This window comes from Lactuca virosa, chromosome 2 (assembly GCF_052849685.1).
Source record: "Lactuca virosa cultivar CGN04683 chromosome 2, Lactuca_virosa_CGN04683_v6, whole genome shotgun sequence".
Classification (NCBI taxonomy): domain Eukaryota; kingdom Viridiplantae; phylum Streptophyta; class Magnoliopsida; order Asterales; family Asteraceae; genus Lactuca; species Lactuca virosa.
The window spans coordinates 71770001-71787721 of NC_136427.1; the positions used below are offsets into that span (position 1 = coordinate 71770001).

The 17721-nt window shown below is 31.5% G+C and overlaps 1 protein-coding gene across 1 annotated transcript; it reads left to right on the plus strand.

The window, feature by feature from the left end:
- Window positions 1-11256: 11256 nt before the first annotated feature.
- Window positions 11257-14518, plus strand: LOC145157504 (uncharacterized). The gene is made up of 4 exons (XM_079076537.1): window positions 11257-11433; window positions 11578-12035; window positions 12423-12762; window positions 13520-14518. The coding sequence occupies exons 1-4, from the start codon at window positions 11257-11259 to the stop codon at window positions 14516-14518; spliced, it is 1974 nt and encodes a 657-aa protein (XP_078932663.1).
- Window positions 14519-17721: the final 3203 nt, after the last annotated feature.

Here is a 17721-nt window from a genome sequence, read left to right on the forward strand (position 1 = left end):
AGATGATGTTTTGGATTGTATGTTTTAGGCTGTTGAAATGGAGAAGGCATATTATGCTGAATTTGGTGATGTTATCTCGTTTGATGCGACTTTCCGAACAAACAAGTAAGTTATTTTATCTACTTTTGGTTATAGCTTATTCATATATGAATATTTTTATATTCACTTATTAATACATCAAAAATTGACTTTAATGAACATTTTTTTGTGTGTTAGGTATCGAATGGTTTTTGTTATGTTTACTGCTATTGACCATCATAAAAAATCGGTTACTGTTGGATCTGGTTTGCTAAGCAATGAAAGCATTGAGTCTTACTCTTGGTTGCTTAAAGCATTTCTTAAAACTCATGGGAAAGAACCAACACTTGTTTTAACCGATCAAGATGTTGCAATAAAACAAGCTGTTCATAAGCGTTTCACAAAATATTAAAACGATGTTCAGTAACATTTAACAAACCATTTAAAACTTGTTTCGCAGAATCATCTTACATGTACTTCAAATCCATTCATCTTCAACACAAACTATTCTATAGCATCACACTTCAACATTCTTTCATCTTCACAAGCAATCATCAATATTCTTTTAACCTTTTTTGAATTGTTTGCATAGCCTTGTATGCATGATCAGTACGCACTTTGAATTCAACTTTTTGATATTTTTCAGCAAGATCCAACACCTTAGCCTTCAACATGTTAATTTCAGAAGTTAGCATTATGTGTGCATATCTTTGCCTGAGCTTCTCTAAAGTAGTTTGCTGAATTGCACTTTCTTTATGAAGACCTGGTTTCCACTTTGAGAGTGGTTGTCCCATATAGGTCTCCATATGTCTCATTGCAAAGACCCCACAATCAACTTTGTTTTTAACTGTTCTCCATGACATTTCAAGTCGTTGGGGTTTGATACTTTCTTTTGAGATTGCATTTGCTCTTGGATGGTTTATTTCTTTAAAGTATCTCACAAACAAATTTTTCTGATCATTAAATAAAATAAAAGTTAGATATGTAATAAATTGGTTCTTTTATGTTGTTGTGAATTGGGTACATACCAAAGGTTTCAATATTACTCCGTATTTCCCTTCATAATCCCCCTCAACTGCACTATTGTCTAGAATTTCAATTGATGGTTTCTTTAAGTTGAAGACAATCACAAAAATGTGAGCACTTCTAACAACTGGAAAGAATACCTGTTTTTATGTATATAATGGTAAGTATTTTGTTGATAAAATATATATATATAAAAAAACAACTTTAATTAGCATACCATGTCAATATCTTTTATGTTCAAGATTTTTTTGTACCCATTGGTACTATCATGAAAGTTCTCCTTGAATTTTTCATACTTTCTTTCATCAGACAATGTTGAAGTTAGATAAGCAGTCTGTAACCAATATAATCATATGTGAATTTCAGTTGAATATATATAATTATGTTAAAGAATACATCATATTTGTATAATCATATGTGAATTTCAGTTGTAAAAAAATATAATATTCATAAATGAATACATCATATTGGTGTATTCATTTATCAATAAGGAAGGAATTAAGGTTAGAACATAAACTTACAGAAACTCCAACTTTCAAGAAGAGTCTATATGGTGAATTTCCAAAATCCCTTTCCAGTTCTTGGTGGTTAAGTAAATCAGACCAAGTGTCTAAACTTCTCCAAAAATCTCTGTGTTTGCATATAGACTTTCCATAACTGCTCTTTCTGTTATCTGACCATATTTTGTCTGGACAACCACATCTCTGCAAATATATAATCAAAATGTCATAGATTATTATCTATATAATAATCATATATGAATGTATATAAAATAAAGTTACTTACGATGTATTGCCTTGTAAGTTGAACAACCATTCACAGACAATACTCTCCTGATGTGTCAGTTTGGGTTTTGTGTCTGTTATTCTGCATTTGAAAGGTGATTTGAAAGCATCATCAAGCTTCTTCTCTCTTGGTTGATCCAGATCATGCTTTGATGGTCCTGCTTCAGTAGGAATTGATACAGAGATTGTATTTGGATTAAGAACATTTTTCTTTGCTAATCTGATAACAACCTTCTGATGGTCGTCTTTGATTTGTTTCTTTGTAAGTGGTTTTTTTGGTGAAGATTCATTAGATTTTTTACTTGAAGTTTGATCTGAATCTTGACTGAGACCTAGACTAAAGCTTGGATGAGTATCTGCATGCCAGGAGATTTATCATATAAATAGTTGTAAGTTAATTATAATATTTGAGTTTATATTTTGAAATGTTTATCCAAATTGTTACCTCCTTTATTTCCTTTTGTCTTGTCAGCTTTTTTTCCTTTCTTGTTTTCATTTTCTGACTTTTTCTTTCCTGAAAGATAAAGAACTTTGATTAAGTAATTCATATGTGAATAAGTAATGTATTCATTTATGAATAAGTAATGCATATCATTATTTATGAATAAGAAATATTAAAATTTTATTTTTTTGTATATTGCGTTATTTATTTGTGAATAATAAAACTTATTATATTCATTTATTAGTGATTCTACTATTTACCTTTATCTTCTGCATTTCCTTTCTCAGTTTCTGTATGTTTATCTTCACCTCCATCTTTCGTGTTCTTAGCTTTTGTTCCTCCTTTATTTCTATCTTCAGAGTTTTCCTTGCCTGAAACATATACATCATATATGAATATTTTTTATTTTTTATTCATTTATATTGTGTATTATTCACTTATGAATAAACAATGTTATTAAAAAAATCAATATAAATATTGTAATATATTTTAAATCATTCATTTACCTGTATCATCTCCCTTTGTTTTTTCAACTTTTGTTCCTTGTTCATGTACACCTTCTGATTTTTCCTTTTCTGCAAGAGTATTAGTTTTACCTGTACTCATTGGTGACCCTGGTCAAAATTTAATAAACAAAATTGTTATTGTGTATTAATATTTTTATATATTTTTTTAAAATAAAAGTAAGACAAAATTTACCTATATCAATATTATCGAAAATAGTTTTCATTTCAGGGTGATTCCAGATTTCATCTTCTTGACTATTTAAACTTGAAATTCCAATTCCAAGGACATTGTCCACAATGTTGTCAACAACTTTATCCAACAAATTTTCATTTTCAGTTTGTTGAATAGTCTCTTCATGATTATTTGTTTCTTCATTATCATCAGCTTTTTTCTCTTCATAATTGTCATTTTGATTGTTCTTTCCATCTTTCTCTTTTACTTCAGTTTCACCTTCTTTTTTATTATTATCTCCATCATTCTTTATTCTTTCATTCTCTGCTTCATTTGAATCAAGCAAATAATCTTCTTCTGGTTGACTTCCATCATTATCATTGTCTTCTTCACCATTTCCCTCTTTATCTTCATATTCTTTTTGATCATTTGTTTTTTGACAGATTATTGGTGTCAAATTGATTCCTTCAAATCTAGTTTGATTACATGGAAATTCAAAAATAGTTGTGCCTTCTGCTTTTTCTTCACCAATTATATTTGTCATCTTTTCTTCGAAAATCCTAAAACTTTCCTTTTCAAGGAACTTTGTTATCGCATCATTGAGCTTTGAATTCAGCTTTTCCTTCATCCTCTTGGAACTATTAAGCATTTTAGATATTTTTGATTCATATGCCTATGTAATAAAAAGAAGTATGATTAGAATTTAATGTAATCATATATTATTAACATGTTCAAACTAATTACCTCAACAGAATGATCTTCATCTTTATCAGAATCATTGTCTTCGAGATTTGTATCTCCTTCACTTGTTCATTAACAAATTCTTCGTTTAATTCTCCAAGTCTAAATCTACCTTTTTCTTGTTCAAATGTCTCTCGATATCTAATCTTCTCTGAACTCCAATAACAAATTGTTGGACGTTTACGTGTTACTGTTAAAGCTTCTGAGTGGATGTTATTAGCATAGAACAACTGCACATAAATGATAACTAATTGATATTCATATATGAACAAGTAATATTATTTTTTACTTATTCATATATGAATAAGTAATGTAAAGCATTACGTGTGAACAAATATATTTTTCTTATTCATATATGAATATTTGCTATTAGTTTATGAATAATCAATATTATTAAAAATTGAGTATAAACATTATAATAACTTACCACCAAGAAAGCTGAAGGTCCAACAAAGAAGCTGGTATCTGAGTATGGTATGTATGAGTTTTTTGTTCTGACAAGACAGTCCAAAACATAGCTGCACCAGTCTATGTTGCTGATATCTGTTTTTCTTGAAATATAACTCAAGGGAAACAGGTTGCATCTTCCCATTGATGTTGACTCGCAAAACGTGTTGACAAAAAGAACTAAGAAGTTCAATTTGAAATTGAAATCAGCTTGTGTGGTAGAAACAATAACATTTTTGATTGCACTCAGTCGGATGATTGAATCTTTTTTAAATTGTTGCTTCCATTCAATATCTATCACCATTCTCTCAGAATCAAATTTTTGAAGAACATAAAATCCCAGCTTCAGTGGTATATCTGTGATTTTCATTTTTAACAAAGCTCCAAAACGCATAGATCTTACAGATTCTTTTTGTTCTTTGCTCATCCCAAGGATTATAGATAGTAATGCCTCTGGTGAACATCTATTTTTCATTGAGTAAAATTCTTTTACCATTGTTTTTTTTTGTCTTTTTTGATTGGTGACTCCTTTTTTTTGTCTTCTTCGATGGATGACTACTTTCAAAATCAGAGTCTGAATCTTGTAGTTGTTGTTTTTCAGGAGTTTTCCTTTTTGATGGACTTTTTCTGCTTTGATGCTTTATTTTCTTTGGTACTTTTGTTTCTTTTTTATCTGGGAAATGAAAACATATAATATTTGAATAAGTTACTGATATATGAATATGATATATGCTTGTTGATTTATTAATATTTATTTATTACAAAAATATAACTAATATATACAATTTTATTCATATATGAATATATTAGATATGATAGGAATTTTGTACCTTTCGCATTTTTCCTCTTCAAATCTGTTTCTATCATAGTTGTGGGGTCTTTATCAGAAATACAAATCTTCTTACCTTCATGAAAGAGTGAGTAGAAGATAAATAATTTTGAAATACATTTTACAAAGAAAATATATTATATTCATAAATGAATATAGAATATTCATTTATAAGATATGATATGTATTTTATACCTTTTTGATTTTTCTGTATTGATCTTGTTTCTCTCATTGTTGGTGAATCTTTATCGGAAATGTTAGTGTTCTTACCTTCATTCAATAGTAAGTAGAAGATAAATGAGTTTGATATTCACGAATGAATATTTGAATAAAACATATGTATTCATATTTTTTTATTCACATATGAATATGTTTTGTTATATTCATATGTGAATAGAACATATATAAGTCATTCTTGTTGTATTCACATTTGAATAATGTATGTATGGCAGCAAGTTATGTTCTATTCATATATGAATATAACATACATATTCACGAATGAATATTTGAATAAACATATGTATTCATATTTTTTTATTCTCATATGAATATGTTTTGTTATATTCACATTTGAATAATGTATGTATGGCAGCAAGTTATGTTCTATTCATATGTGAATATAACATACATATTCACGAATGAATATTTGAATAAAACATATGTATTCATATTTTTTTATTCTCATATGAATATGTTTTGTTATATTCATATGTGAATAGAACATATATAAGTCATTCTTGTTGTATTCGCATTTGAATAATGTATGTATGGCAGCAAGTTATGTTATATTCATATGTGAATATAACATACATATTCACGAATGAATATTTGAATAAAATATATGTATTCATATTTTTTTATTCTCATATGAATATGTTTTGTTATATTCATATGTGAATAGAACATATATAAGTCATTCTTGTTGTATTCACATTTGAATAATGTATGTATGGCAGCAAGTTATGTTCTATTCATATGTGAATATAACATACATATTCACGAATGAATATTTGAATAAAACATATGTATTCATATTTTTTTATTCTCATATGAATATGTTTTGTTATATTCACATTTGAATAATGTATGTATGGCAGCAAGTTATGTTCTATTCATATGTGAATATAACATACATATTCACGAATGAATATTTGAATAAAACATATGTATTCATATTTTTTTATTCTCATATGAATATGTTTTGTTATATTCATATGTGAATAGAACATATATAAGTCATTCTTGTTGTATTCACATTTGAATAATGTATGTATGGCAGCAAGTTATGTTCTATTCATATATGAATATAACATACATATTCATGAATGAATATTTGAATAAAACATATGTATTCATATTTTTTTATTCTCATATGAATATTTTTTGTTATATTCACATTTGAATAATGTATGTATGGCAGCAAGTTATGTTCTATTCATATGTGAATATTACATACATATTCACGAATGAATATTTGAATAAAACATATGTATTCATATTTTTTTATTCTCATATGAATATGTTTTGTTATATTCATATATGAATAGAACATATATAAGTCATTCTTGTTGTATTCACATTTGAATAATGTATGTATGGCAGCAAGTTATGTTCTATTCATATATGAATATAACATACATATTCACGAATGAATATTTGAATAAAACATATGTATTCATATTTTTTTATTCTCATATGAATATGTTTTGTTATATTCATCTGTGAATAGAACATATATAAATCATTCTTGTTGTATTCATATTTGAATAATGTATGTATGACAACAAGTTATGTTCTATTCATATATGAATATAACATACATATGCACATTTGAATATTAGTTTTGCTTGTGTTCAGAAGTAAACAAAACATATTTTATTTACCTTTTTGATTTGTTCTTGTTTTTCGTTTATATGTTTTCTTCACTGTTGGTGTTGTTTCTGTAAGGGTAAGTAGTTAATAATAGAAAAACATAAGCGAAATGTGAAGTAACGTTTGTATTTTGACAGAATAGTTTTGAATAAAGATGAAAAATGAAGAGATGATGTAAAATAATTTATATATCAACTAATAATGGATGATTCTTACAAAAATTTCAAGTAAATAAAGTAATAACGAAGGAGGGTTACGAGAATGAACGAGTATCATAAAAACTTGAAGTAAACAACCTTTTTTGAAGAATGAACAGTGTGAAAACAATGTTTTTAGTTCTAAATCAACTAATAATTATCGAAGATTACGAGAAATTTCAAGTAATCAAGTGATAATTTTAGAAATGATTCGAAATCGTTAAAAACTCGAGAAAAAACGCTGATGGTTACCTTTCATTGTCAAGAGTGAGGAAATGGTCTCGTTCATGTTTTCATCGGAATACATTTTTCTTCGTTTATGTTATATGATGCTTCTGCAAATGGTTTTCTTCTTATCGATTCTTCTGCAAATGGTTTTCGTGTTATGGTGTATCGAAGAGGGAAATGGTGCGTTACATGTAATGGGTCGGTGGAAATGAGAAATTGAAATGTTTTCAAGATGGCAAGTTACATTACGAAAGACATTAGTATACCATAACTATTGTTGGGATTGGCGATACGTCATGTTTTTTACGTACTTAATCGAGTAACGACTACATCCTTGAACAATCTGACACCTTATAAATCCTAGACTATGAGAAAATCCAACCCCGAACACCTAATTAAGGGTGTTTAGGTGCATTGCACATACAAAAGTTTCCATGAGTAACCAACACAAGATAGAAAATCAAAGTAAAAATCTTTTCTAGCTTGGGACTTAAACGAGCAGTAAGGCATACAAGATGCTTGATCTAGAAATCAGAAAATATATACAAGAAAAGATATTGTATTTGAGGAAGATGGCATGTGGAAGTCGAAGGAGTTAAGTAAATTTATTTTTATGCGTGCATGAAATTTTATGCTCATGGAACATTAACCAACAGTCGCTGAGCTGGAAGAAAAAATATGATCCCACATGTCACCTATAGTGACAATGAATAGGAGAAATAAAATCATCACGGTGAGTTAGATGATTTGTCATTAACCACACCACATGTAGATCAAACAAACTCAAGTTCGACATCATCTAGCGGTGAAGCTCATGAACGACTGAAACTCTTGAAAATACTTATGAAGATTGTGAGGCAATGTTTCTCTTACATGATGGCGAACCTTAATCATTCACCAAACCTAGATAAGAGGAGAATCGGGTTACAACAATGAAGAGTGAACTTTAAGTAATTGAGAAAGGTAAGACCTAGAAGCTTGTTGATTTTGTCAACAAAATGGAAACTCATTGGATTGAGATGGGCTTATAAAGTGGAGAAAGATCTTATTTGTAATGTCATAAAGCACAAGGAAAGACTTGCGGGAGAAGGGTATGTGCAAAAACCTGGTCAAGATTGCGACGAAGTGTTTTCACATGTTGCTTGAATTGAAATAGTATAAATACTACTTTCCATTGCTAGAAAAAATAGTTAGAAAATAAATCACCTTGATACATCGATGAAAAAGTTTGTGTATTAGAATATGAAGGCTTCGTGGATAGGAAACAATCCTAGAAAGTTTATACGTTTTCAAAGTCTCTCTATGGCATTCAACAAGAACCAAGAGAATGGAACTCGCGACTAAAGAAATGCTTAAAAGGGATTTTCTTTTTTAAATGCCCACAAGAGCAAGTTGTTTACTCAAGAAAGAGAAATTCAAAGGTGTAAATAATCGTTGGTTATGTTGACGATTTAATTATCATTAGTAGTTTTGAAGAATATGTAAATACCTTTAAAGAGAAAATGAATAGAGAATTCAAAATGAGTGATCCTGGAATGCTTAATTACTATATAGGTTTGGGAGTAAATCATAAGGAAGGGGAAATCTTCTTGAAGTAAAGGGCATATGTACAGAGGCTTCTCAAAAAATTTCGAATGCTTGATAATAATGTTTCTAAGTACCCCATGGAAGCAAATTTGGAACTAAAAAGACGAGAAATGAAATTTATGATATAAACAATTTTATCCATTTACCTTGTGCAATATCAAGTACAATTGTGTTACATTTTGTTATAAATGAAGATAAAATGTACTAATTTATAAAGAAATAGTGTTTTGTAGCTGAAAGACGGATTTGGAGCATAAAGGAGTTGAATGGAATAAAGAGTCGGAGCAGGAATGCATACATAAACAATAAGAACTTTACATGTACGATGTGACAACACATCTTCACACGACACGAATATTGAAGAATGTTGAACTTGTCTGGTAAGGAATACAATCTGCGATGCGGTTATCGATCAGTTTCCCGCATCGCATGTAAAGTCATTTGGAATTATCTATAGATAGGGATTCTTTATTTGATATAAATATGACACCATCAATATTTTGAGGAGACAACCATATATGAATGGCCAAAGAACCTGTAAAAGATGTCTTGAAGGCTTGAGACAACTGTTAAAGAAATGATCAAAAGAATTGGAAATTTGTTCATTCAAGAAGCATTTGGTTTTCTATTTAAACATGTTTATCACTCTTTATTTGATTTCTTTTTGTTTAGATATTCTAATCATGGGCTAAACCCCTCGTTTACTTTCGCTTGGATGCGATAAACCTTTGATGTTTTGGTTTGATTCTATGAGTTGGATATTTTTGTTATTTAATTTATTACTTTACTTCAGTCAAAGATTCATATATATATATATATATATATATATATATATATATATATATATATATATATATATATATATATATTAAACTTTACAATTTTACTGTTATTACTGAGTTTATGTGGTCAGATGACTAATCTAGTCATGTTTTCTTGAGTCATAGCTGCTTTATGGCCATTAATTTTTTTTTTATAGATAGTGATTCATGAAATCCTAGGATTAGGTAGTGAGGTTAGTACCTTTAATATGTATGCATTACATATAAGACAATTCTATATAAGTTAGCTTATTTTTATTATCATTGAGATCAGTACAAGATTGAATCTAATTTAATACGAACTACAATTGGTATACGGATAATTAATCGATGACCATTATGTTAACTATAATTAAAAAAATTAGGGTTTAGAATATGATCAAGAGACCTAACCATATTAGGAATTAGTAAATAAAGAAGAAAATGCATTGAACATCACAAAATCAAACATATATAAAAGGGAAATCAACTCTAAGTGAAAGTATCTTCTCATCATCCTTCTCAATCTAATTTTCTAAAGTTTATTCAAATTTTCTAAAGTTTATTCAATTTCTCTAGTTTTCATTACTAGTAGAAAAAAAAACCCCTGTAATTATTGTGTAGAGTATATAATCTATGTAAATTTAGGTTGAATTATATATGTTCCCCTTAAGTTCGACATCTGGTCTTACCGTTTTTATATTATTAATTACACGATTAGGTTCACTTGCCTAACATTTTTAAAAAACATGACTATTTCAAACCATACCAAGTTTTGGCAAAGCTGTTAGGGTACAATTTTATTTAGCCTAAATTGTTGTATATTAATTAATCAATCATTTATTCGAGGTTTGGTGCAAAAAGTTAAGTTTTTTCTTAAATAACACTGTTTTTCACTTTATGCGACTTGGTTCCCTAAGCATCATTGAGAAGTTTACTGCGTAAACAAATTATGGTTTTTTATTTAATTTTTGTTTAATTTAATTGTTTTGATTTTCTATTTTGTAGTGTGTGACCATAAATACAAAAAATGATCTTATCCCACAAATCAACGAACCAAAGCAAGGATTAAACAAGTTAAGGAAAGAGAAAAATAAAGGATTAAGGATAGAAAGTGAATGAGATACCGAACTTGAAACCGAAAGCGAAAGTGAAGGGAAAACCAAGCCCGATACCGACAAAGAATCAACAACATAAAAAGAAGACATGGTGACAGATTTATCCAACATATCTCTAGAATAGTACTCAAGTTGTGTCATTGATGAAGCAAAATTTGGACTCTCAAACCTATTATACATGCAATAACTAATTTCGAGCTGAAAGGAAAACTCCTACACCTTCTCAAAGAAACAAATTTCAATGTAAATATAAGGATGTTAGTATTAATTATATTCAAATGTTTATGTTGTATTTATGTTGTATTTGTTACTCCTTTATCATAGGAGATTCGTTTGTATTATTTTTTTATATAAATAAAGCTCTTACGCACATAATTAATGTGTGGTTGATTCAATCTTAGTTTATATGGTATCAGCCTAATGTTTCTTCCCTCATTCTTTCCTAAACCCTAAACTTCTACCGATTCCCTTCTTCCTGGGATCTATTCATGGCGACGTCTACAAATACCACATTCACTATGAACATGTTGCTGCATATGATACCGATTAAACTCTCTTCTTCTAATTATTTATTGTGGCGAAATCAGATGTTGCCCTTGTTCTCATATCAGCAACTTAGCACCCACATTGATGGCTCCTCTAAAGCCCCACCCACAGAGATTAAGGTTGAAATAAACTCACTTTGAATCCTGCTTATGCTACCTGGTTTAATCTCGACCAACGATCTATTATCCTTCTTAATTCCTCTCTGACAAAAGAAGCAGCTTCTAAAGTACTTGGATTATCAACTGCTCGTTCTATCTGGCTAGCACTTGAAGCTAGCACTTGAAGCTGCATATAGCAGTTCCTCAGTTGAACACATTCATTCTCTGCGTATTAACCTTCGTAACATCACTAAAGGTACATATTCTGTCCCTGAATATTGTCGAAAATTCAAGGTTATTTGTGATCAACTTTCTGTTATTGCTCAACCTGTTGAAGATATTGATAAGCTCCATTGGTATTTATGTGGTTTGGGTTCCTCTTTTGAAATGTTTTCCACTGCTATTCGTACCACCAAACCCCCTCCTGGTTTTCAGGATCTTGTTGCTCAGGCTGAATCCCATGAGATTTTTCTTCAGTCATTTCATTGTTCTACCACACCACCTGCTGCCTTTGTTTCTCAGAACTCACGTTTCAACATCAACAATAATAATCGGGGTCGTGGTCAAACTCATTCTCGTGGTGGTCGTCGGCCTCCCCACTGTCAATTATGTAGGACGAACGAGTGTTATGCCTCGTCATGTCCGAACCTGTCCACTTATGCCTCAAACTCTGTCACTTCCGGTTCCAATCTAGCATAAGCTTTTCAATCTCAGTGCTATGTAACTCAAGGACATCCTGATTGGTATGTTGATTTGGGTGCTACTACACACACGACTTCATCACAAGATAATGTTTCTCAACCGGCTCCTTGCTCGGGTAATATGCATGTCACCTTTGGAAATGGTGCTAAACTACCTGTTGCTCATATGGGTAATTCTATCATATCTACGAAACTTTTATTATGTGATGTTCTGTTCATTCCTAATTTAACCAAAAATCTCCTCTCTATCAGCAAACTTACATTGGACCAGTTGATGCTATTTTTTCTCAACAATTTTTTTACATTCAGGGAAAACAAACAAGTGATAGCACAAGGACGGTGTGAAGATGTACTCTATGTTCTACGTGATGGATTCACAGCTTTGGTTTCGTTTTCTGGAGCTTCTACCAAGGCCTCCTTCGAGTTGTGGCATCATCGTTTAGGACACACATATTTTGATACTATTTCTGTTTTGAACAAATTAGGATATTTTCATGTTACTTCCGTTTTACCTAAACCTATTATGTGTGAACCATGTCAACTTTCTAATGGACAAAAATTACCAATTGATTTGAATCTCAAGCGTTCTTTATACCCTTTAGATTTGACTTATTGTGATTTATGGGGGCTGCACCCATTGCTTCTTATGGTTATCTATATTATGTTGTTTTTATTGATGATCATTCACGCTTCACACGGTTTTATCCCTTAAAAACGAAAAAGGTTTTTATTCAGTTTTGACAGCCTTTATTTAGCTTGTTCAAACTCAACTTTCCCAGAAAATCAAAGTCTTTCAAAGTGATGGAGGCACAACATTTATCAATCATACTCTTCGTAAAATATATGAAAAAATGGCACTTTTCATCAAGTCTCTTGTCCTTACACTCCTCAACAAAACGGACGTGCAGAACGGAAAAATATGGACATTGTTGAAACGGGATTAGCTATGCTTTTCCACTCTCATGTTCCTACCTCATACTGGGTTGACGCCTTCAGCTCAACCACCTACATAATTAATCGATTACCCACCAAGGTGCTTGATGATTATTCTCCCTTTGAGCTTCTTTATTCACAAATACCTCAATATAACAATTTTCGTACGTTTGGCTGTTGGGTTTATCCCTATCTACGCGACTACTCTGCTCATAAGCTTGCCCCAAGAAGTATCCGTTGTATCTTCATTGGGTATAATGCCCAATACAAGGGATATAAGTGTCTCGATCCCAGCACCTCTCGGATATATATATATATATATATATATATATATATATATATATATATATATATATATATATATATATATATATATATATATATATATATATATATATATATATATATATATTACAAGGCATGCCAGATTTAATGAACTTTCATTTCCTTTTTATGGTTCCTCTGATCAACAGTCGCTTAACAACTTGGAGTTGTACTCTTTTCTTGATGATGGGCCACTTGCCCGGCACGCAACTTCCTCGAGTCAACCCACTATGCCTAAGCCCAGATCATCCACTACACCATGTAATCTGTGTAATCCTGACCCGATATCATTTGAACCATCATCTCCGACTTCTGCTGCTGTTCCTGCTAACCCAGTACAATCTGAACCATCATCTCCTGACCCGGTATCACCTAAACCGACGGCTCCTACACCTTCCCAATCGTCAGTTATCGTTCCTCCCTTAGCTGAACCCAGTTCTTCTCACCCCATTGTGACCCGTTCAAAAGCAGGAATATTCAAGAAAAAGCACTTTGTTGATATTGCATCTCTCACATCTCATGCCTTACATGTCTCACTTTTTTCGTCCATTGAACCTAAGGGTTTTAAAACTGCTGCTAAAAGCCCACAATGGATGCTTGCAATGCAAGAGGAAATGGAGGCATTACGACACAACAACACCTGGACCCTTGTTCCCCGTCCATCTTCCTCAAATTTTGTTGGCTCAAAATGGGTTTATCAGACGAAATTTAATCCTGATGGGTCAATAGAACGATTTAAAGCACGCTTAGTTGCTCAAGGCTACACACAAATTCCCGGTATTAATTATTCTCATACTTTTAGTCCTATTGTTAACGCCTCAATGGTTCGTATCGTTCTTTCTCTTGCGGTCTTACACAATTGGCGTTTACATCAACTTGATGTTAAAAACGCTTTTCTTCATGGCAACTCAACGAGACTATTTTCATGGAACAACCTCCGGGATTTGTCGATCCGAATTTCACTAATCACGTTTGCAAACTTTCTAAAGCTTTGTACGGGCTTAAACAAGCTCCTAGAGCTTGGTTTCATCGCCTTAGCATTTTTCTTCTTGACAATGGGTTTCACTGCAGCCGGTCCGATACATCTCTATTTGTTTTTGCCTTATATTCCAATATTATGTACTTATTGGTATATGTTGACGTTTTGATTCTCACTGGTAATCATGAATCTCTTATCACATCTTTTACTAGCAAACTAAATAACGAATTTGCTATAAAAGACTTGGGTGACTTAAACTACTTTCTTGGTTTGGAAGTTTCTTATACCACTGATGGTCTCTTCTTGAGTCAGTCAAAGTATGCAACCGATATTCTTACACGAGAAGATTTAATTGACTCAAAACTGGTCCTACTCCCTTGGTCACTCATGAAACCTTTACCACTAATGGACCACCTTTTGCTGATCCCACACTCTATCGTTCCTTGGTTGGTGCTCTTCAATATTTAACTATTACACGACTGGATCTCTCTTATGTTGTTAACCAAGCTAGTCAGTATCTTCATGCACCTACCACCTTGCATTTTCAATCGGTAAAAAAGATATTTCAATATGTTAAAGGGACTCTTTCCTTTGGACTAATCTATCGTTGACCTCAAACTACTACCATTTTTTGTTATTCTGATGCAGATTGTGCTCGTTGTATTGAAACCCGCATATCAACTTATTGATATTCTATTTTCTAGGCGGTAACTTAGTCTCCTGGAGTGCCAAGAAGCAACCTACCGTTTCCCGTTCTAGCTACGAGTCCGAGTATCATGCCATAGCTAACGCTACAGCTGAGATTGTTAGGATCACTCACCTTCTACGAGAGCTTCATGCGCTGCCTCCTAATCGACTCACGTTGCTATGTGATAATAAGAGTGCTATTTTTATGAATTAAAATCCAATGTCTCACAAACAAGCTAAACATATTGATCGGGATTATCATTTTGTTAGAGAGCTAGTTACTTCAGGAAAGCTCTATACTAAGTTCGTCTATACCAAGCTTCAAGTGGCGGATATTTTCACCAAGAGTCTTCTGTTCCCTCAATTTGAACAATTTCGGGCTTTGCTTCGTCTTGGTCCACCACCCATTCACTTGGGGGGGGGGGGTATTAGATAATTAGTCTTAATTATATTCAAATGTTTATGTTGTATTTATCTTGTATTTGTTACTCCTTTAGCATAGGATATTCATTTGTATTATTTTTTATATAAATACAATTCTCACGCACATAATTAATGTGTGATTGATTCAATCTTAGTTTATAAGTGTGTTGACATACTCACGAAGTCATTAGGAGTGAAGAACATTTTGAATTAAGGAGGAGAATGTTGGATTACATTAGAGAAATTATGTAAAAGGATAATTTTGGAAAGTCTCCATTTATTCAGTCCTTTCCCCTGCTTTTATGTTCCCCTGCTTTTATGTTTGGGCAAAGCTCTTTTTCTTAGTTTAAATAAGGTATTTACGATTCATTCTTTTTCATTCAAAACAATGTTTTTGTACTAAATAAACCTCAACAACAATTTTGTTTTATTCATATGTTTTGACTCTTCTTTCTTCCTCTGCTATTCGAGTTATACCTTGGTCACCAAGGTATATCGGGTTTCTGACCTTACACTATTTGGTATAATTTGTTATAAAAAATCTCATCAAGTAGTACATAATTTCATTGATTTTCTATTTTTTTTCTTTGTATTTCAAGTGAACACATCTGAAGCCACATCACACTTTAAATTCCCAACTTATGAATACACTTATTATGCTCTCACTATTGTTCTAAACATAACATGTAAATATTATACCAATCATCCATCCTTATAAACCATCTACGAATATATTCTTAGAGAATCAATATATCATCCTATAGATGGAACATATGTAAACATCAAAGTTCCCTTCTTTGTCAAATTAGTATCACTGTGGATAGATCAAGAGGAGTCATTTATGTTGTCAATCAGCTTGAAGAAACGTCTAATAGTATAACCTCTTTTTTGTGAAGAACTTATAATGAAAAAAAGGAGAAATATGCAATTAATACGTTGTAGCACACCACCAGTTTTATTATTTTCTTGACAAATTATATGGTAACCTATCATATAAATGGACACCTATGGTAACTTATCATGGACACATGTGAGTGATATAAAAAGAAAAGATGAATATAAAATGAGTAATATTATAATATTGATAAAAAAGAGAAAAAAGATGAGAAACATTTAAATTAATTGGTAACTGTATTTGGATTTTATTTTTCTAACATCTAGACTGCTTGTCTAATTTTTCATTGATAGTTTGTTTAATTTACTTCTTTTATTTAGTTTAGTCTAGCATTTTTAATATTTTTTGTTATTTTTGCGTTGTATATTTTATTTTTCCTTTTTTATGGATCGTACAAGATACTTTTTCTTTTGCATAAGGTATTTTGAGGTATTTGGAGCCTCATTGCGGTCACAGATCATCTTGTTGCTGAGTTGCTTGGCCTTATGGACCTCTAAGGAGTTATTGGGCATTGTCGGATCCATATGGTAGTTTTTGGCCATGATGTATAGAAGACTTGGATAGATCATGAGCTCTTGGAGATGGGTTTAGACTATTCATTTAGGTGCTAGAAGATGATTGGACCAAATTTGGAATATGTGGGGTGTAAAGGTAACCAAAAGAATATTGTCTAGTGAGATGGAGTAATGGAGGGATCATCCAATGGCATTTCAACATTAAGCATGTGGGTGAGCTGTTTACCCATGCAAATCTTCGCGGTTACCCATACGAGAACCCTCCCAAGGGAATTTTGATCATTTGGCTACTCGTTTACTTTAGGGGCTAGGTCTTGCATCCCCATATCATATTAGACACGATTTAGAGTAGCTTGGGGAGATTTTGGAGAAGAGGAGCATTCATCATCTCATTCTTCTTATATTCTCTTAATCTTTGATATGTAGTCATAATTTTTATTATTTTTTGTTGCCATGAGTGGCTCAGTACCTTATTGGCTAAAATCCCTAAATAGTTGTGATTTTTTAAGGATTCATGTTGGTTAGTTATTTAGCTTATGTTTATGATTCCTATTTCGTAGTTCTTATGCCATTTTGATACTTTTGTTCACTAGCTTGGTATTTGATGAGCAATTGTTAGTCTTTATCTTTGACTAAGTAATGATAATTGAATTGGTAAATAACAAGAGCTTTATGATGGTAGAAATCATCTCTAGCTTATAGGTCAGGACTCCTTTATGGATGTGTAGACATTAACGTCTTCTAAGAATTGGGAGTTCCGTCATACTTAATTCTAATCATTATTTTGGGTCCAATTGCTTTAATTGGATCCTTGTCTTTAATTAAGAAGGAGCGTTGTGGGATTCCCCAACC